This window comes from Humulus lupulus, chromosome 4 (assembly GCF_963169125.1).
Source record: "Humulus lupulus chromosome 4, drHumLupu1.1, whole genome shotgun sequence".
Classification (NCBI taxonomy): domain Eukaryota; kingdom Viridiplantae; phylum Streptophyta; class Magnoliopsida; order Rosales; family Cannabaceae; genus Humulus; species Humulus lupulus.
In genome coordinates, this window is record NC_084796.1 from 229,949,529 (window position 1) to 229,971,251 (window position 21,723).

The following is a 21,723-nucleotide window of genomic DNA, read 5'->3' on the forward strand; positions in this document are numbered from 1 at the left end:
ATTGCGTGTTTCCGCTTTATTTTTCTGATTTTGTGTTTAGTGCTCTTCATTTCTCAGTTGACGAAAAACGACGTCAACAGTTTGGTGCTTTCATTGAGAGCTATTAAACGAGACATTAGCCGATTTAATCAGAAAACCTCATGAATCATCAATGGCCTCCACAAACAATCCCAACATTGGTGGGCGACCATTGCCCCAGATACCAGAGGAGCAAACTCCTCGTACAGAAGACTATTCGCGACAACCTGGAAAGCAGCCCATGGATGACCCAGGCCATGAGGAGAGAAGTGATTCATCTGATTTTTAGGGGCCGCCAACTCCCAGGCCTGATGAAAATCTGTACTACAATCCTGAAAGGTATGTTCCTATCGTGGAACTCAAGAATCGCCAATTGCGAAAGCAATTGGTAGAGGAAGCAAAACGCAATGAGGAATTAGCCAGGCAGGCTGCAGAAGTCCAAGCACCTCCCCGAAGGCCTAGAGGACGTCCCCGTGGAAGCACGACCGCCAGGATGGCGGAACAAGTGTCACAGCCAAATCAACCGAGGCCCCGGAGAAGTACCTGGACTAAGGCCACTGCCAACCCGACTGCAGAATTATCAGCAGGAACAAGTAATAACCGAGCCCCTCCAGTGGCTTGGAACCCGAATCTTGAAGCTGCAAGAAATAACTCTGAGCCTTTCCAGGCAAACTTTGGGCCATCCAAGGCCAACAATGGGAGACAGCCGTCATCGCCCATAAGGCATCCACCGTCACCAATAAGGCATCCCTCACTAGACCGAGAGGTCCCCTGACCTGCACCATGGAGACCATCTCGTAGTGGCAGTCTGGATGGAAACTGACAGGCCAGACCTGGACGAGGAAATGAAAAAGAGGCTACCCGAGAGCACATAGCTCCTCAACCTTCGGGATGCCAAATTTCAAGATCACAATCTACTGGGTTAGGGAGACCGACTAGGGACCCACCCCGTAATTATCGAGACTTACAGCAGAAAGGGCTGCAAGCTATGCAAGCAGGAGCTCGGACTACACTCGGTCCGTAAGTATTTATAATACTGAGCCTATACACACCAAAAATTGGGGGAATCATCTTGATTTGCGGGATTACCTGAACCATAACCGGGAACGAGTTGATCCCCCGAACCCTGATCTGCGAGACCATGTGAATAGTTGTAAGCAGTCTGCACATAACCCCATGCCAAGACTAGGAGCTGGAATTTTTATTAACGAAAACTAGCCCCATCAAGTCCAGGCTCGACCCCCAGTGGATCTGGTCTAGGAAAGGATTGATCAGTTGGAAAGACACTACAAGAAATCTGATCTTTACCTACCAATATATATTGGTAGGGAAAGTAATGTTTTGCCTACCAATATTTATTGGTAGATAATATTAGTAGGTAAATGCTAGTCCATTATATTATATTTCGGAACAGAGCTTTACCTACCAATAATATCACTAGGTAATGATCTTTACCTACGTATATTATGGAGGGAAATTTTTTAACCATTCCCGCTCAATTTTCCCCCCATTTTTTATTTTCATTATATTATTTTATTATTATAAATGCTTATTTGGAAGCTTATGTGGAGTAAATAAGCTGACATTTACCTACCAATTTCTTATCTACATATATATATTGGTAGGTAAAAATATCTTTTGCCCACTAATATTTATTGGTAGCGAATATTGGTAAGTAATTATTTGTCATTAGTATATTAATTCAGAAATGTTATTTCCTACCAATATTACCTACTAATATGGAGACTTTGCCTACATTTATTTTTGAGGGAAAAATTTTACAATTCCCGCTCAATTTTTCCTCCCATTTTTGCTTACTTTTTATTTTATATTTTTATAAATGCTTATGTGTAAGCTGATGTGTTATAATATTGATGATGTGTTTGTTGTAATAATATGTGTCTGCCATCTGGCCTATATTTTTTTTTATCAAATTAACAAATATATTATATGTTATATATTAGATATTAGTTTTATTCAATTAAATAAATAAGAAAATTTTTAAATAAAAAAAAATCTGAAACATCATTTCTCTCTCCCTCTTTTCCTCTATCTTCCTCGAAGCCTCATTCTCTCTCTCACTGTGTTGCCTCTGCCAGGCCCGAACGGCCGTCGTCCCATCGCCGGAGCCGTACATGCGCCAGCCCAATCGAACCGCCGGCCCTCGAAACGTCGACCCCCGCGAGCTCACCACCATATGCGATGCCCAGGGCTGTCAACCAATAGTCCGAAGCCGTCCGCCTCTTGCATTTTCCGGTGAGATTCCAACTACCCCGAGCCTCTTGTTTGACGATCTGTGATTAGTTAGGTAGTAATACATGTTTTCTAATGTTATTTTGGCATATGGGTTTGTAATGTTTTATCTTAAATGGTTCTCTTTCTCACTTTGTTTTTTCTCACAAAGAGAGGATCCTATGCTAATAGTCCGATCAATTTACGACAAGGCTACGACGGTGACGGGGGAGAGGTGTGGGTCTGGGCTCGTGGTCTTCCTCGTCTCAGATGCGGGCTCAATGGTGGGGATGGGGATCGACGTGATGAGAAGAATCATCTTCCTCTCCTATATTTTACTGAATTTGATTATTTATCTAAGTGAAAGATGCATCTGATTTCTTAAAGGACTTGTCCAGCAACTTAGAGGTATGATCTCCTCATTCCCTATTCATATTTATTTTAGCTAAGTTGGGTAGTGAACTTATGATAGATGTCATTATTCATAGGATTTATGCAAATTATTTCAACTTGCATATGGGTCAGTATCTTTTAATGAACTTCCAATGCTCAATGAAGTGATATTTTGTAGTAATGAAAAATAAGTATGGTTTGTGATGGTTAACCGTAGTGATTATTAGCTTATTGATATCTCATCTATGAGAGAAGAGTATGTTTGCTCTGAAGGATGTTGGCCCAAAATCTGAAGGAAAGGCATTGATCCAAATCTTTTGTTTCATCAGTTCAGTGGTCAACTTTGCCTGTATGTTTGCTCTGAAGGATGTTGGCCCAAATTCTAAAGGAAAGACATTGACCCAAAATCTTTATGTTTCATTAGTTCCGTGGTCAATTTTGCATGTTAAACCTAGTAGTACCCTAAAGACCTTTAAGTGAACTTTTTTTTGGACAAAAAACCTTAAGTGGAACTTTGATTAGTGCCGGAAGTCATATTGTTGAAAGTTGAAACTCAGGGACACAAGCTCTCACACTCTGTTACTCCCGACGTTTCTATAAACATTATTCTTGCTCCAAAAATGTGTATATATATTATTAATAATAAAAAGATGGTGAAAGAAATCTTGACTTTTCGGCTAAACTACCATAATTTTATGTATTTGATTTCTTGAAGCTTAATACACTCACTCACTCACTCACTCCATTGGGCTGTGAAAAATTATATATTTGAAGTAATATGTTCTGCTATCTATTTTCTATTTGCTGAAGAATAGTTCTTGTGTGGTTTGTTTTGTTTCTTTGTATATGGGCATTCACATTATGCTATGTTTTGGAAAAGCAGTAGTTCATAATAGCAACTTCAATTTCTTTTAGGTATTTTGGTCAAAATATGTAAGAGATGTTTGATAATGATGATGATAATGGATTATGTAGAAGAGGAAAGAGAGATGATTTACTTTACATTCAGGCATAACTAAGATTCTTAGCTTAAGACCCTCACAGGAAAAGTCCTCTTCTTTTGGACTATGAAATAGATTTGCTTGATGGGATTCGATTTGGTTTTTTTTCCTTTTTATTTTGGTTACTACCCTTTGAATACATGTATTCACTGGTGCTATTTCTTGTAATTGCCAAGATTTTTCCTCTGTTTATTATAAATAAAATGGAAAGAAAAAGTCTCAACTTTTTTATTTTGATTTCTAGGCTCTCCAGTCAAAATGAATTTCTGAAAAATCCCCATTGATTTGATTTCATTGAGTGTGAACCCAATCCCAACGACCAACTTTTAAGTAACTTAATATTCTAACCCAATGTATGTTCATTTCAACAACATTTTAAAAGAAAAAGCTGTTCTTTTTTCTTTTCTACTTGCATTGACATTCAAAGTTAAAAAATTGAAACAAATACAAATATTGGGTATGAACCTGTATATGTAATTGAGTTGGTTGGATTCTTGAATACTTGAATTGGATCAAATAGAGGAGTACTATACTAGTATACATATGTATGCAGCAAAAATAATGTATGTTGTGGAATATCAAAATTGGATTTTTCTTTCACGGTTTCTTGTTTTCCTTCTTTGTACCTTAGTAGTTAGAAGTATAAAGCTTGCAGCTATGGAAAAGATTGTAAACAGAAGCTTGTTACTCATAATCCCATTATTTTTCTTGAGATTGCTTTAAGATATATCCATTTTCTCTGCAGTTCTAATTGAATTCAAGAAAAACCCATAAATGGTTATGGGAAATATACACAACAATGCTAAGTATGATTCATGTAGAACCACAGAAGTAGAATGGAAGTCTCCTTTAAAATTATGAATTACGAGCTAATCCCTGATTGTTTTGGTTCTTTGTCCCTTGTTGCTTATATAGTGTGGAATTCATGTTGAATAATTTTTTTTTCAACTATACTAAATGTAGAGATTAAAGTAGTTCATTTGAATCATAATCCTTATGTTGTCTACTTCTTTGATTGTTAAGATGCTTCACATTTTCTTATATATTCTTATTGCAAATTTATTAGATTGAAAATGAATACGGAAATATTGAAGGGAAGTTTGGGCAGAAAGGAAAGGACTATGTTAAGTGGGCAACAAAGATGGCTTTAAGCCTTGGTGCTGGGGTTCCATGGGTGATGTGCAGGCAAACTGATGCTCCGGGTGAAGTTGTAAGGTTTTAGCCAATGCTTTAAATTTTCTGAACTTATATATTATGGCTGTAAGAATGTATAGGGACAGGTGAAACTTTCAGAGTAGTGGCGGTTAAATTTTATCAACTGTGGTATCTTAATATGCTGTTTTTCATAAATTACTTTCTTCATTTACAGATAGATGCATGCAATGGATACTACTGTGATGGTTATAGGCCAAATTCCTATAACAAACCCACGCTTTGGACTGAAAATTGGGATGGATGGTAAGCTAATATCTTATAAAATGTCATTATTATTTTTTCCTTTTATGGTAGTTAAAACTGTGTGACACCCCTTCTTGTATTGTTTTGCTTTTGCCAAACAAACTACCTATTTCTGTTTATGTTTCATTTGTATTTTTTGTTTATCTATTTGAGGAAGGAGTGATTTCCATATAAATATTCTAAATTGGAAGGAATATAAGCGCAAAAATATTTAGATTATAAAGCATGTTTTGTCATTGTGTAGGCTTACTGAGTGAGCCTAAATGGGGACATCTAAAGGATCTGCATGCTGCTATAAAGCTCTGTGAACCTTCTCTGGTTGCTGCTGATTCACCCCAGTATATTAAATTAGGACCAAAGCAGGAGGTTTGTGTGACCCTTTTATTACTGTTTTTCATGCTTAACTTTTAATTATGTGAGCACATGATAACTTATAATGGAATAGAAAAGGAAACCAAATATAAAGAAACAAGAAAAAACACTGTCATGTATCCCTACTTCCTTACATGGAATTTAGCACTTACCTTTTCCGATCACTAAGATACAAGTTCCAAGCCAATGTTTTAATTTCTTTCTGAATCTTTTTCATAGTTTTCTTATCAGTTTTAATGGTACATTATGTATAAGTTATTGTTATCATTATTATTATTATTATTAATTTTTATGTGAAACAAATTTGTATTAATAATGGATGATATGCTGTGTATTACTGTAGACAGCCTCTGAAAGACTGCTTCAATCTAAAACATCCAGTAAGACGTAAAACATAAAAACTATCACAAAAACTAACTCATTACAACCACAAATACCAATGACCGAGAAGCATTGAGAACGATTATGCCTTAAAATGCTTACAGTTGAAAATCCATACAGCCAACCAAGGCTTAACTTTTTCCCAGATAACTCCCGTGTCCTCTTCTCCTTCATTGAAAATTTTATTTCTTTCTAATCATATACTGCCTAATGGTACTCTTTATAGAAGTTCCAAGTACATATGACATTTTATTGTCACTTGTTATCTTATATTTATATGGTGCATCTAATCTATGATACAGAATTATGGTGCATTCTTGGAGAAAGACGGAGCAGGGTTTAGAGGGCAAGTTAAACTTACTGGATTTCAAAATGGGGATATAGACCTCTCAAAGTCTTTATGGACCTACCAGGTGTGTTCAATTTCAAGGTTTCATTTCCTTTGTGTTGGTTGTGAAAGTAAAAGTTGTTGGCTCCCTTTAATATATTTTTGTTTTCTCCCTTTTGCATGATTTGCTAGTCAGTTAAATGGTGTTGCACCTAAATTCACTTTTTATCCAGGCAGATAATGGTATCTAGTAGACATCTCTCAATAAAAGTCGATGTTTTGTTTCAAAAAAGACGAAAAAAAATTGTATTTGAATTTTTTAGGCAAAAATTCTAGACACCCTTTAATAAGTTATCATTATTTGATATATTTAAGGTTGGGATTTTAAAGTGGATTTCGTATTGTTTAACATGGTTCTAGGTTGGGCTCAAGGGAGAATTCTTGAAGATATATGCTGCAGAAGAAAATGAAAAGGCAGGGTGGACTGATTTAACTCCAGATGCTGATCCATCGATATTAACAATTTGATGGCACCGCCTCCACCACCTCCAACAGACCAAGCTTCAGATGCAAATTTAAGAGAGTCTCCATCTATTTCAGTTCGGGAGTCACAAGATGATTCTTAGTTTATTTACATTAATTTACTAAGGAATGAACTTTATGAAGTTTTTTTTTATTTTGGTAGGGGTAACCTTAAAATGATAACTTTATGACTTATTTTAGTATTGAACATTACAAAGAATTTTAGCATTAAACATTTTATTACTGAATGATTCTTTTATAGTTTATTTCTAATATAGAACATTTACAAATAACTGTTATTATCTTTTACCTACACATAACCATTAAATTTGAACAAAATATAAATTGTGTAACAAACCAATAAAATAATGCTATGTGGGCTAATAAAATGATACCACGTAGGATGCCACATATGATGCCACGCAGAATGCGATGCCACGTACGATGCCACGTACGATGCCACATATGATGCCACGTCATCAGACACGTAAAACTACAAAAACCATGTCAGCATACACGTAGGATGCCATGTCATCAAACACGTCATCTGATGACTCATCAATTGATTTATAACTTAGTGGGGTCCACTGATTCTTTTACCTACCAGTGTTAATAAGTGTAGGTAAAGATTCTTTCCCCACTAACTTTTACCTACCAATCTCTACCAATTCAATATTGGTAGGTAAACCATATTACCCACCATTAGGCTTGTTTTACCTACACTTACAATTGGTAGGTAAAGACCCCATTTTCTTGTAGTGAGAGCATTCAGGATCCTGCAAGACGAGCGGAGCAGGGTAAGGCTGAAGAGTCCGACGAGGAGCTCGAGCCTTTTGCCCCACATATTTCTAGCACTCCATTTCCTCAAGGATTCAGAATACCTCACGTAGCACCATTCGAGGGGAACTCAGACCCGTACAGTCATCTGAGCACCTTTAATACCTTCATGCGTGCCAGTAATGTTGGCTACGAGCTCAGGTGTATGCTGTTTCCAGCAACTCTTACGGGACCAGCAAAAAACTGGTTTGAAAAGTTTTGGAGACACTCCATCTTGTCTTGAGATCAATTAGCAAGAGATTTTAAAAAGCAATTCAAGGCTATGGTTGGCATTATACCTGAAGCTTCAGCCTTAACCAATGTCCGACAGTAGAAAGACGAGTCACTAAAGAGTTACCTTACGAGGTTTAACCTAGAAGTGGCTCGAGCCCGAAATGTTGATGATAGTGGCCACCTAATGGCCGTTAGAGCTAGTATTTTACCAGGGAGTCCCCTTTGGGAAGATTTACAAAGAAAGCCCATTAGGTCACTAACCGAGTTCAATCGGAGGGCCTAGAGATTTGTCAATGTAGAAGAGGCGAGGTTAGCACTAAACCTGACCTCTCAGTTCATAACTACAATGACAAACGTTAACTCTGCCTCGATCTCGGCAGCCCCATCAACTTTGAAACCCTCCGGGGATAACCATTCTAAAAGGAAGAAGAACTAAGGGAATAGCCCCAAGGATGATGGAGGGAAAAAGAAGAAAGGAGATAAATATTTATACTTTTACACAGTATATACCGAGCTCAACGAGGCTCGAGAAAATATATTTCTGACCAATGAAAATCAGGTCTTGTTCAGACGACCTGACCTCATGCGGAATCAGAAGGCGAAAAGGGACACAAATAAATATTGTAGATTCCACAGAGATATTGGACACACAACCAATAAATGTCAACAGCTGAAGGATGAGATCGAAGGCTTGATCTAGAGAGGATATCTCAGACAGTATGTTAGAAGCCGAAATTCCAACCAAGGCTCAACAAGTCAGAGGGCAGCAGCTGCACAACTTTCCCAACATAATAACCCCCAAGTACAGGAGGATGAGCGATCCCCTCCGATTGATGGAGAGGATGTAGTAACTGTAGAGTCCAAGAACTTTACTTAGCTAAGATAGATAATAGTATGATAGTATTTATAGCATTATCTTTGTTACTGTGGATTTTTGGTTCAGACCGGGAATTATTTGGACACTCATAGTAGTACTTATAGATTTTCTAAGTTTAACCTATAGTTTAAGAATATTAAGTATAACCTAAGGTTTGATTAAAGTGACTGATATTAAGGATTATATTATTATATTATAAGGTTTAGACATCAACCAATAGGATTTTAAGCACATGTTTTGAATGGTAATTAAGGATTAAGATTTTTGAGGATTAAATATAATAAGGAGTAAAGTTTGAATGTTATAGGGTCAGTCAGCAGCTTTGAGTACGTTGAGGGCTTAGTCAAGGCTCTTTACTCCATTCAAACCTAGCTAAAAATGTGTAATTTCGTGTTTAAATATTCAGCGTATGCCGATATATCGCAGCTATAGGGGGCGATATGTCGCAGCACGTAGATACGGAAAACACGAATCGATGCACGGTCGCCTCGGGAACAAAGGTCCAGGCGATATATCGCCTATAGGGGGCGATATATCGCCTCCACCAGCATGAATTCAAATACATTTGAATTCTTTTCCCTTCAGCCATTCAAACTCCTTCAACATTCCAGCATCTTCTGAACGAGTCTTCAGCCTCTGCTGAACGATTATTCAAATGATTTTCACCTAAAAAGCCATTATTTTTATTCAAGTAAAATCAAGATATTTTCATTCCCAAACTCTATAAATAGGACCTAGTACCCAGCCATTATTCACCATTTTCTCTAAGTTCAGAGGCTGCTAGTGTTAAGTGAGTGTAAGAGTGTAAACACTTGGTTTGGGGAAAAACTATAAGCTTAAACACCATAAGCTTATCAAACACTTTGGGAAGTAAGTGAGTGCTGTAGTATTTCGGTGGATGTTAGATTGATCTTGCAATCTTTGAGGTAAACCCAAAACTCTAGTTCTTTTCTGTATTTTTATGTTATTTCCTTTCTCAAAACCTTCTACCCAGTCCCCTAACCTTATTCTTATTTTGGTTAGGGAATCCAAGCTTTTAAGCATATAAGTTGGTAAGTATGTTTTCTATGGTTTAGTCTTTCCATCTCTTTCATTTCATCTCCTTTCTTTAGACTTACTCTTTTTTTATGGTTTTAGGAGTGTTCCAACAATCCCAACTCAGTCCATAATCTCGGTAACTTTGGTAAGGAAATAGGCTAGAATCAACATGCTATGTGATTATGTTATCTATATGTTTTATGTTATTAAAAGTGTTATGATATATGTGTATGTTTGTAGGCTTGGGCATATGACCCATATGACTAACAAGACTCCAAATGGGTTATGGGCATATGACCTACTTAGCTAGTAGGACCCCATTAACCCCATGGGCATATGCTTGTTTAGCCTATGGGACCCCAAGTAATAATGGCCATTATAATAAGTGTATGTTATATGTGTTATGTTAAGTCTTTATGTTTTCTTATGAAATTATGTATGTGACTTTGTGTTAGATTTTCCTTACTGGGCATTAGGCTCACTCCTTTCTGTTTATGTCCAGGAAAGTAAGTTTAGAGGCGGAAAGATTCGTGACGCTTGGAGAATGTGTATCGATGATGAATGGAGTCAAGGGGCCGAGCGTTATTCGATTCGAGGATATAGTCTCCTTTTATGTTTTTTTATGGTTTTTATGTGTATTTTCCTCATTATTATGTAAGGTCTTTTATTTTAAATCTTGTTTTGTTTTAAAGACAATGGGATCCCAAAATCCTTCTTAGTATTCTGTTTATTTGTAAATAACTCTTATTTTCAAGTTACTCAATAAATTATGGTATTTTCGTAAAAATGTAAGTTTCATGTATAGTTTCGATAATGGTCCAATTAGTCTAGATTAGTGGGTCGTTACAGTTGGTATCAGAGCAAACGGTTCCTTCGCATGAAGTTCTCCTCGATACACATGCTCAAAGCTCCGAATCGGACCGCCAAGTAAGTGTTTAAGTTACAAGTTACAAGTTACTTTGTCTATGTGTATAGCTAACGACTTTAGTGTTTATGTTTCAGTTAAGAATGAATGGAGCTTTAAGCAATGAGGATATCCGAGCCATTAAGGCTTTAAAAAGAATAAGGGAGCCAAGAAACACCATAGGAGCACTAGAAAAGATCACTCAAAGATTGATTTTGTTCCACAAAGAGATAGGTCACCTTCAAGAGTCTAAGCAAATCATGATGAGAGCTGCAGAACAATATGTCCTAGTAATTAGGCTTTTAAAAGATTTTCCGTCAGCAATTTTAACTTTAGAAGAAATATGGGAGAATATAAATAATGACGATGACTTACAAGCATCCCTAAGATATTATTCTCTCATACTTAAGTTCACCTATGATTTAGAGTTTCAATTCACTAATGAGCAACAACATAGGATCTTCTTAAATCTTCCCCGAGGAAATTTTGAGGCTCAAGACAATGATGATTATAAGGAGATAGATAATGATATGCTAGATGAAGGATCGGATGTAGAAGATCCCGATTTTTAAGAATAGCTAGTTTTTTCAATGTTTGTTTTGTTTATTTCTTTATTTTATGATTGTAATAAGTGAAAATTATTTCTTTTCCAAATTAAGTTCATGTTATTTTATTTTCATGTATGAGTTTGATTTTTTTTTCAATCATAATAAATACTAAATAAAATGAATAATGACTGAGTTCGGTGAGGGTGGATACGAATCAATGAACCTGGTTTCCTTGTTGAGAGTTAGGGGGCCTTAGTAGTGGGAACGATTTTATTGATCCCAGCCCTCCCTCAATATGGTTAACTTTGGAACAAAGATAAGTTTCGAGCCTGAGAATTAAGTCATATAGGATGATTAGAAACACACTTAGAAAATAAATATGACTTGTTTTTGTAAGTATAGAAACCCACTCTAATAATAAATAAAGACCTATATAATTTTTCATAAAAAGTCATAATAAATAGGTCCGAGATATGTTTGTTTTAGAATAAGTTTTTGCCTTAGAGCCTATTAGGGTAAGTTCTAACAAGTTCTCGACTGTTAGAACTTTTGGTGAAGATGTCGCTCCGAAGATCTGCACGCACCAACGGAAACGCCTCCAACGTTGTTCCAACGACCAATGATGCCCTCCAGTTCGCAGAAGAGGAGTGCGTACTACTACTAGCCGCAACGCGCCGACACCGTCAGCTGACAACACCATGGAAATCGCTAGACGGCGACAACAAGTCGAGGAACTCTTGCAGCAACAACGTCAACAGGCGCAGACTCAGCCTCAGCCTCCGCCGCAACCGCAGTCGCAGCTACAACAAATGGCCCTAGCACCCCAACAAGTTGGTCCATATGGGGGATGGCCAGTGACGAACTACGCGCCACATCCAGTACCGAATATGGAGTCAGTGTATGAAAGGTTCCGCAAACAGCACGCTCCAAACTTCAAAGGGACTATAGACCCCTTTGAGGCAGAAGAGTGGCTAAGGAATGTGAAGCCAATTCTTACGCACATGAATCTCAGTAATGCAGACCGCATATCCTGCGTCTCGTCATTACTCAAGAAGGATGCCAGAATATGGTGGGACTTAGTTCAGCAGACTAATGATGTCACCACCATGATATGGACAAGATTTGTGGAACCGTTCCACAAGAAGTATTACGCCTCGGGAGTCATCGCTAATGGTAGAAGAATATGCTCGTCAGTTCAACAGATTAGTCAAGTTTGCACCAGAGTTGGTCCCAACCAACTTTACGAGGTTGACCAAGTTCATCGGAGGACTTAGACCAAAGATGGAATTAGGGGTTAAGTTAGCAAACCTGGGAACCACTACCTATGCCAATGTTCTAGAAACGGCAATTGAAGTAGAAAGGATTCTGATGAATGTTAGTGAGGAGAAGAAGGATTAAACGATGGTTCCAGACCAAAGTCTTTGCATTGACCCAAGGAGGAACCCATGCTAGTAACAGGGATTTACAGGTCAGATCCTATCCTCAATAGTATATGTTCTAGTATCGCTTGATTGGTAACAGTATACTCGTATATCTCGTTAGGAATGATAGAAAAACTAGACAAACCTAGTGAAAGATTTAGAACTAGGCTTGTAACCGAGTTGCCTTCGGGCAAAGTAGTTCTATTATCACGAATAGTACGAGGCGTACCGATCAAGATTGAGGACATAGAACTAGAAGGAGACCTGATAGAGCTAGTGATCAAGGACTTCGACGTAATACTAAGCATGGATTGGCTAGCACGGCATGGCGCAACGATCGACAGCAAACGCAAGAAGGTGATGTTCGAGACTCCTGACGGCCAGAGACGATGCTTCATGGGACAAGCTTCAGGATTACGCACCAATTTAGTGTCATCTCTCAAAGCTCAACAAATGATGGAGAAAGGATGTCAAGCATTCTTAGCCAACATCACGAATGTGGAGAAGGAGACATCACTCAAAGTTGGAGATGTTCGAGTCATACAAGAATTTCCAGAAGTATTTCCCGATGACTTGCCAGGATTGCCGCCAACTAGAGAAATAGACTTCACGATAGAATTAGTACCCGGCACCGAGCCTATCTCTAAGGCACCATACCGGATGGCACCTACGGAACTCAAGGAGTTAAAGACACAGCTACAAGAACTCCTAGACTTGGGTTTCATTAGGCCAAGCCATTCACCATGGGGAGCTCCGGTACTATTCGTGAAGAAGAAGGACGGAAGTATGCGCATGTGCATAGAATACCGTGAGCTGAATAAAGTAACAATTAAGAACAAATACCCGCTACCTCGGATTGATGATTTGTTTGATCAACTCCGAGGCGCAACTGTATTTTCTAAGATCGATCTACGGTCCGGGTACCATCAGCTCAAGGTAAAGGGAGGAGATATCCCTAAGACAGCCTTTAGGACTCGTTATGGACATTACGAGTTCTTGGTAATGTCTTTTGGTCTTACTAACGCGCCAGCCGCACTTATGGACTTAATGAATAGGGTCTTCAAGGACTACTTGGATAAATTTGTCGTTGTGTTCATCGACGACATTTTAATTTACTCCAAGGATGAAGTGGAGCACGAGGAACACTTGAGGATAATTTTGACGCGATTGAAGGAGCACCAACTCTACGCGAAGTTCAAGAAATGCGAGTTTTGGCTCTCACAAGTGGCGTTCCTCGGGCACATCATATCGAAAGACGGAGTTGCAGTAGATCCATCGAAGGTAGAGGCCGTGAAGGATTGGCCTAGACCAAAGAACGCGTCGGAAGTAAGAAGCTTCTTAGGGCTAGCAGGTTACTATAGAAAGTTTGTAGAGGGCTTTTCTAAGATAGCCACTCCACTCACCAACCTGACCCGGAAGCAACAAAAGTTTAACTGGAATGATCAGTGTGAGGAAAGCTTCCAGTTGCTTAAGGATAAGCTTTGCTCAACATCAGTACTTAGTGTCCCAACACCCAACGACAAGTTCGTTGTCTACTGTGATGCATCAAAGTTAGGATTGGGATGCGTACTGATGCAAAATGACAAGGTAATAGCCTACGCCTCACGTCAGTTAAAGGAGTATGAACAACGCTATCCAACTCACGATATGGAGTTGGCAGCGGTGGTCTTTGCGTTAAAAATCTGGCGCCATTATCTTTACGGAGAACGGTGCGAGATTTATACGGACCACAAAAGTTTAAAATACTTCTTTACTCAGAAGGAGCTTAACATGAGGCAACGCCGGTGGTTGGAATTAGTAAAGGATTACGACTGCGAAATCCTATACCACCCGGGGAAGTTAAACGTAGTTGCCGATGCACTTAGCCGAAAAAGTTATGGGAACTTAGCAGCCTTATCCGGAATAGAAAAGCCACTGCAACAGGAGCTTATCAGTGCCGGAATAGAAGTGGTTGTAGGCAAGCTGGCTAACTTGTCTATCCAATCGAATCTGCTAGAAGACATACGGAATGGTCAGAGACATGATGATTCACTAGCAACGCACATGGATGCAGTCCGAGAAGGCAAGACTACAGATTTCTCAATATCCAGTCAAGGTTTATTGAGATATAAGGATCGAGTATGCGTGCCAGACGATCAGAGTATTAAGAAGACGATCCTAGAAGAAGCGCACAGTACCCCATACTCGGTTCATCCAGGGTCTACCAAGATGACTCATGACATCAAGGCAGTCTATTGGTGGCCAGGGATGAAGAAGGACATAGCTGAGTATGTATCTAAGTGTCTGGTATGCCAGCAAGTGAAAGCAAAGCATCAGCGGCCTGCAGGTTTATTGCAACCGCTTAGCATACCAGAATGGAAGTGGAATGATATAGCCATGGATTTTGTGACGGGGCTACCAAAGACGAACAAGCAGCATGATTCCGCTTGGATAGTAATAGATAGACTAACCAAGTCGGCTCATTTTCTGCCTGTTAGAACGTCATGCACGGCAGACCAATATGCAACATCTACATCCAAGAGATTGTACGATTGCATGGAATCCCCAAGAAAATAGTGTCAGATAGAGGATCAGTATTTACGTCAAGATTTTGGAGAAGCTTACAGCAAGCTATGGGTACTAAGTTAAGCCTTAGTACAGCTTTCCATCCTCAGAAAGATGGGCAGTCTGAGCGTACGATTAAGATCTTAGAGGATATGCTACGCGCTTGTATACTTGATTTCGGAGGATCGTGGAACAAGTACTTACCACTGATCGAGTTCTCGTACAACAACAGCTACCAGTCGACGATCGAGATGGCACCTTATGAGTTGCTATATGGAAGAAGGTGCCGATCACCGTTGCACTGGGACGAGGTAGGAGAAAGGAAGCTTCTTGGGCCCGAAGCTGTTAAACAAGCTCAAGAAGCAGTAGCGCTTATTAGACAGCGTATGCTTGCAGCTCAAAGCCGACAGAAAAGCTATGCGGATACCAAGCGACGCGATGTGGAATTCCAAGTTGGAGATCAAGTCTTCATGAAGATATCTCCTATGAAAAGTGTCAAGCGGTTCGGAAAGAAAGGCAAGCTTAGTCCCCGATTCATAGGTCCTTTTAGATATTGGACAAAGTGGGAACAGTTGCGTATAGACTAGCCCTACCGCCAGCACTAGCCGATAGTCACAACGTCTTCCACATCTCGATGTTACGCAAATATGTGTCAGACCCATCTCACGTCCTCAAGAACGATACGATAGCGCTCCAGAAAGACTTAAGTTACGAGGAACGACCGGTTAGCATCCTAGATAGAGGGATGAAGCAGTTACGGTCCAAGAGCTTTCCTATAGTCAAAGTCCTATGGAGCAATAGTTTTGAATGCGAGGCAACGTGGGAGTTGGAGGAGGACATGCAAGGCCGGTATCCGGAGTTATGTGATAAGTAAATTTCGAGGACGAAATTCTTTTTAGTAGGGGAGAATTGTAGAGTCCAAGAACTTTACTTAGCTAAGATAGATAATAGTATGATAGTATTTATAGCATTATCTTTGTTACTGTGGATTTTTGGTTCAGACCGGGAATTATTTGGACACTCATAGTAGTACTTATAGATTTTCTAAGTTTAACCTATAGTTTAAGAATATTAAGTATAACCTAAGGTTTGATTAAAGTGACTGATATTAAGGATTATATTATTATATTATAAGGTTTAGACATCAACCAATAGGATTTTAAGCACATGTTTTGAATGGTAATTAAGGATTAAGATTTTTGAGGATTAAATATAATAAGGAGTAAAGTTTGAATGTTATAGGGTCAGTCAGTGTAATGACCCACTAATCTAGACTAATTGGACCATTATCGAAACTATACATAAAACTTACATTTTTACGAAAATACCATAATTTATTGAGTAACTTGAAAATAAGAGTTATTTACAAAGAACAGAATACTAAGAAGGATTTTGGGATCCCATTGTCTTTAAAACAAAATAAGATTTAAAATAAAAGACATTACATAATAATGCGGAAAATACATGTAAAACCATAAAAAACATAAAAGGAGACTACATCCTCGAATCTTGATAACGCTCGGCCCCTTGACTCCATTCATCATCGATACACATCCTCCCAAGCATCACGAATCTTACCGCCTCTAAGCTTATTTTCCTGCACATAAACAGAAAGGAGTGAGCCTAATGCCCAGCAAGGAAAAACCTAACACATAGTCATAAACACAATTTCATAAGAAAACATAAAGACTTAACATAATACATATAACATACACTTATTATAATGGCCATTATTACTTGGGGTCCCATAGACTAAACAAGCATATGCCCATGGGGTTAATGGGGTCCTACTAGCTAAGTAGGTCATATGCCCATAACCCATTTGGGGTCTTGTTAGTCATATGGGTCATATGCCCAAGCCTACATACACATATACATATCATAACACTTTTAATAACATAAACATATAGATAACATAAGCACATAACATATTAATTCTAGCCTATTTTCCTTACCAAAGTTACCGGGATAAAATGGACTGAGTTAGGACTTTTGGAACACTCCTAAAACCACAATGAACAAGGGTGAGTCTAAAGAAAGGAGATGAAATGAAAGAGAATAGGAAGACTAAACCATTAAACGAAAATATGCTTACCACCACTTAAGTGCTTAAGAACTTGGATTCCCTAACCAAAAATAAGAATAAGGTTAGGGGACTGAGTAGAAGGTTTTGAGAAAAGAAATAACATAGAATACAGAAAGGACTAGAGTTTTGGGTTTACCTCAAAGATTGCAAGATCAATCTAACATCCACCGAAATACTATAGCACTCACTTACTTCCCAAGTGTTTGATAAGCTTATGATGTTTAAGCTTATAGTTTTTCCCCAAACCAAGTGTTTACACTCTCTCACTCACTTAACACTAGCAGCCTCTGAACTTAGAGCAAATGGTGAATAATGGCTGGGTACTAGGTCCTATTTATAGAGTTTGGGAATGAAAATATCTTGATTTTACTTGAATAAAAATAATGGCTTTTTAGGTGAAAATCATTTGAATAATCGTTCAGCAGAGGCTGAAGACTCGTTCAGAAGATGCTGGACTGTTGAAGGAGTTTGAATGACTGAAGGGAAAAGAATTCAAATGTATTTGAATTCATGCTGGTGGAGGCGATATATCGCCCCCTATAGGCGATATATCGCCTGGACCTTTGTTCCCGAGGCGACCGTGCATCGATTCGTGTTTTCCGTATCTACGTGCTGCGACATATCGCCCCCTATAGCTGCGATATATCGGCATACGCAGAATATTTAAACACGAATTTACACATTTTTAGCTAAGTTTGAATGGATTAAACAGCCTTGACTAAGCCCTCAACGTGCTCAAAGCTGCTGACTGACCCTATACATTCAAACTTTTACCCTTATTTAATTTAATCCTCAAAAATACTTAATACTTAATTACCATTCAAAACATGTGCTTAAAATCCTATTGGTTGATGTCTAAACCTTATAATATAATAATATAATCCTTAATATCAGACACATTAATCAAACCTTAGGTTATACTTAATATTCTTAAACTATAGGTTAAACTTAGAAAATCTATAAGTACTACTATGAGTGTCCAAATAACTCCCGGTCTGAACCAAAAATCCAAAGTAACAATGATAACACTAAACATACTATAATACTACTAAACAATTAGCTAAGTAAAGTTCTTGGACTCTACAATTCTCCCCTACTAAAAAGAATTTCGTCCTCGAAATTTACTTACCAAATAACTCCGGATACCGGCTCTGCATGTCCTCTTCCAACTCCCACGTTGCCTCGCGTTCAGAACTATTGCTCCATAGGACTTTAACTATAGGAAAGCTCTTGGACCGTAACTGCTTCATCCCCCTATCTAGGATGCTAACCGGTCGTTCCTCGTAACTTAAGTCTTTCTGGAGTGCTATGGTATCGTACTTGAGGACGTGAGATGGGTCTGACACATACTTGCGTAACATCGAGATGTGGAAGACGTTGTGACTATCGGCTAGTGCTGGCGGTAGGGCTAGTCTATACGCAACTGGTCCCACTTTGTCCAATATCTCAAAAGGACCTAAGAATCGGGGACTGAGCTTGCCTTTCTTCCCGAACCGCTTGACACCCTTCATAGGAGATATCTTCAGGAAGACTTGATCTCCAACTTGGAACTCCACATCGCGTCTCTTGGTATCTACATAGCTTTTCTGTCGGCTTTGAGCAGCAAGCATACGATGTCTAATAAGCGTTACTGCTTCTTGAGCTTGCCTAACAGCTTCGGGCCCTAGAAGCTGCCTTTCTCCTACCTCGTCCCAGTGCAACGGTGATCGGCACCTTCTTCCATATAGCAACTCATAAGGTGCCATCTCGATCGTCGACTGGTAGCTATTGTTGTACGAGAACTCGATCAGCGGTAAGTACTTGTTCCACGATCCTCCGAAGTCAAGTACACATGCGCGTAGCATATCCTCTAAAATCTGAATCGTACGCTCTGACTGCCCATCTGTCTGAGGATGGAAAGCTGTACTAAGACTTAACTTAGTACCCATGGCTTGCTGTAAGCTTCTCCAAAATCTTGACGTAAACACTGATCCTCTATCTGATACTATCGTCTTGGGGATTCCATGCAATCGTACAATCTCTTGGATGTAGATGTCTGCATATTGGTCTGCCGTATAAGAAGTCTTAACAGGCAGAAAATGAGCCGACTTGGTTAGTCTATCTATGACTATCCAAGCAGAATCATGCTGCTTATTTGTCTTTGGCAGACCCGTCACGAAGTCCATGGCTATATCGTCCCACTTCCACTCCGGTATGCTAAGCGGTTGCAATAATCCTGCAGGTCGCTGATGCTCCGCCTTCACTTGCTGGCATACCAGACACTTAGATACATACTCTGCTATGTCCTTCTTCATCCCTGGCCACCAATAGACTGCCTTGATGTCATGAGTCATCTTGGTAGACCCTGGATGAACTGAGTACGGAGTACTGTGCGCTTCTTCTAGGATCGTCTTCTTAATACTCTGATCGTCTGGCACGCATACTCGATCCTTATATCTCAATAAACCTTGACTGGATATTGAGAAATCTGTAGTCTTGCCTTCTCGGACTGCATTCATGTGCGTTGCTAGTGAATCATCATGTCTCTGACCATTCCGTATGTCTTCTAGCAGATTCGATTGGATAGACAAGTTAGCCAACTTGCCTACAACCACTTCTATTCCGGCACTGATAAGCTCCTGCTGTAGTGGCTTTTCTATTCCGGATAAGGCTGCTAAGTTCCCATAACTTTTTCGGCTAAGTGCATCGGCAACTACGTTTGCCTTCCCCGGGTGGTATAGGATTTCGCAGTCGTAATCCTTTACTAATTCCAACCACCGGCGCTGCCTCATGTTAAGCTCCTTCTGAGTAAAGAAGTATTTTAAACTTTTGTGGTCCGTATAAATCTCGCACCGTTCTCCGTAAAGATAATGGCGCCAGATTTTTAACGCAAAGACCACCGCTGCCAACTCCATATCGTGAGTTGGATAGCGTTGTTCATACTCCTTTAACTGACGTGACGCGTAGGCTATCACCTTGTCATTTTGCATCAGTACGCATCCCAATCCTAACTTTGATGCATCACAGTAGACAACGAACTTGTCGTTGGGTGTTGGGACACTAAGTACTGGTGTTGAGCAAAGCTTATCCTTAAGCAACTGGAAGCTTTCCTCACACTTATCACTCCAGTTAAACTTTTGTTGCTTCCGGGTCAGGTTGGTGAGTGGAGTGGCTATTTTAGAAAAGCCCTCTACAAACTTTCTATAGTAACCTGCTAGCCCTAAGAAGCTTCTTACTTCCGACGCGTTCTTTGGTCTAGGCCAATCCTTCACGGCCTCTACCTTCGATGGATCTACTGCAACTCCGTCTTTCGATATGATGTGCCCGAGGAACGCCACTTGCGAGAGCCAAAACTCGCATTTCTTGAACTTCGCGTAGAGTTGGTGCTCCTTCAATCGCGTCAAAATCATCCTCAAGTGTTCCTCGTGCACCACTTCATCGTTGGAGTAAATTAAAATGTCGTCGATGAACACAACGACGAATTTATCCAAGTAGTCCTTGAAGACCCTATTCATTAAGTCCATAAACGCGGCTGGCGCGTTAGTAAGACCAAAAGACATAACCAAGAACTCGTAATGTCCATAACGAGTCCTAAAGGCTGTCTTGGGGATATCTTCTCCCTTTACCTTGAGCTGATGATACCCGGACCGTAGATCGATCTTAGAAAATACAGTCGCGCCTCGGAGTTGATCAAACAAATCATCAATCCGAGGTAGCGGGTATTTGTTCTTAATTGTTACTTTATTCAGCTCACGGTAGTCTATGCACATGCGCATACTTCCGTCCTTCTTCTTCACGAATAGTACCGGAGCTCCCCACGGTGAATGGCTTGGCCTAATGAAACCCAAGTCTAGGAGTTCTTGTAGCTGCGTCTTTAACTCCTTGAGTTCCGTAGGTGCCATCCGGTATGGTGCCTTAGAGATAGGCTCGGTGCCCGGTACTAATTCTATCGTGAAGTCTATTTCTCTAGTTGGCGGCAATCCTGGCAAGTCATCGGGGAAAACTTCTGGAAATTCTTGTATGACTCGAACATCTCCAACTTTGAGTGATGTCTCCTTCTCCACATTCGTGATGTTGGCTAAGAATGCTTGACATCCTTTCTCCATCATTCTCTGAGCTTTGAGAGATGATACTAACGGTGTGCGTAGTCCTGAAGCTTGTCCCATGAAGCACAGTTTCTGGCCGTCAGGAGTATCGAATGTCACCTTCTTGCGTCTGCAGTCGATCGTTGCGCCATGCCGTGCTAGCCAATCCATGCCTAGTATGACGTCGAAGTCTTTGATCACCAGCTCTATCAGGTCTCCTTCTAGTTCCTTGTCCTCAATCTTGATTGGTACGCCTCGTACAATTCGTGATGATAGAACTACTTTGCCCGAAGGCAACTCGGTTGCAAACCTAGTTCTAAATCTTTCACTAGGTTTGTCTAGTTTATCTATCATTCCTAACGAAATATACGAATGGGTGGCTCCCGAATCAAATAATACATGACATAATTTATTGAGGATGGAAACCTGACCTGTGACCACCTTGTTGCTAGCATCCGCCTCTCCTTGGGTTAAGGCAAAAACCCG

At 39.6% G+C, this 21,723-nt stretch overlaps 1 protein-coding gene across 4 annotated transcripts; it reads left to right on the top strand.

Moving 5' to 3' along the window:
• Positions 1-2,430: 2,430 nt before the first annotated feature.
• On the top strand, positions 2,431-6,945 carry LOC133831295 (beta-galactosidase 9-like). Of its 4 annotated transcripts, none has more exons than XM_062261544.1 (6): positions 2,440-2,658; positions 4,711-4,859; positions 5,014-5,102; positions 5,347-5,468; positions 6,158-6,268; positions 6,604-6,945. In XM_062261544.1, exons 3-6 carry the CDS (start codon positions 5,018-5,020, stop codon positions 6,709-6,711), a joined length of 426 nt encoding a protein of 141 aa, XP_062117528.1. In that variant the 5' UTR covers positions 2,440-2,658; positions 4,711-4,859; positions 5,014-5,017; the 3' UTR covers positions 6,712-6,945. The 4 variants fall into 4 exon arrangements, 2 of the variants coding, with proteins under 2 accessions (XP_062117528.1, XP_062117527.1); XM_062261543.1 differs by having other exon boundaries at positions 4,711-4,854; XR_009892478.1 differs by lacking the exon at positions 5,347-5,468 and having other exon boundaries at positions 2,431-2,658.
• The last annotated feature ends 14,778 nt before the right edge of the window (positions 6,946-21,723 follow it).

Coding starts and splice junctions, on each gene's coding strand:
- LOC133831295 (XM_062261544.1), top strand. CDS start 5,018: ATGCATGCAATGGATACTACTGTGATGGTTATAGGCCAAATTCCTATA. Junction 5,103..5,346: donor ACTGAAAATTGGGATGGATG/GTAAGCTAATAT, acceptor GTCATTGTGTAG/GCTTACTGAGTGAGCCTAAA. Junction 6,269..6,603: donor AGTCTTTATGGACCTACCAG/GTGTGTTCAATT, acceptor ACATGGTTCTAG/GTTGGGCTCAAGGGAGAATT.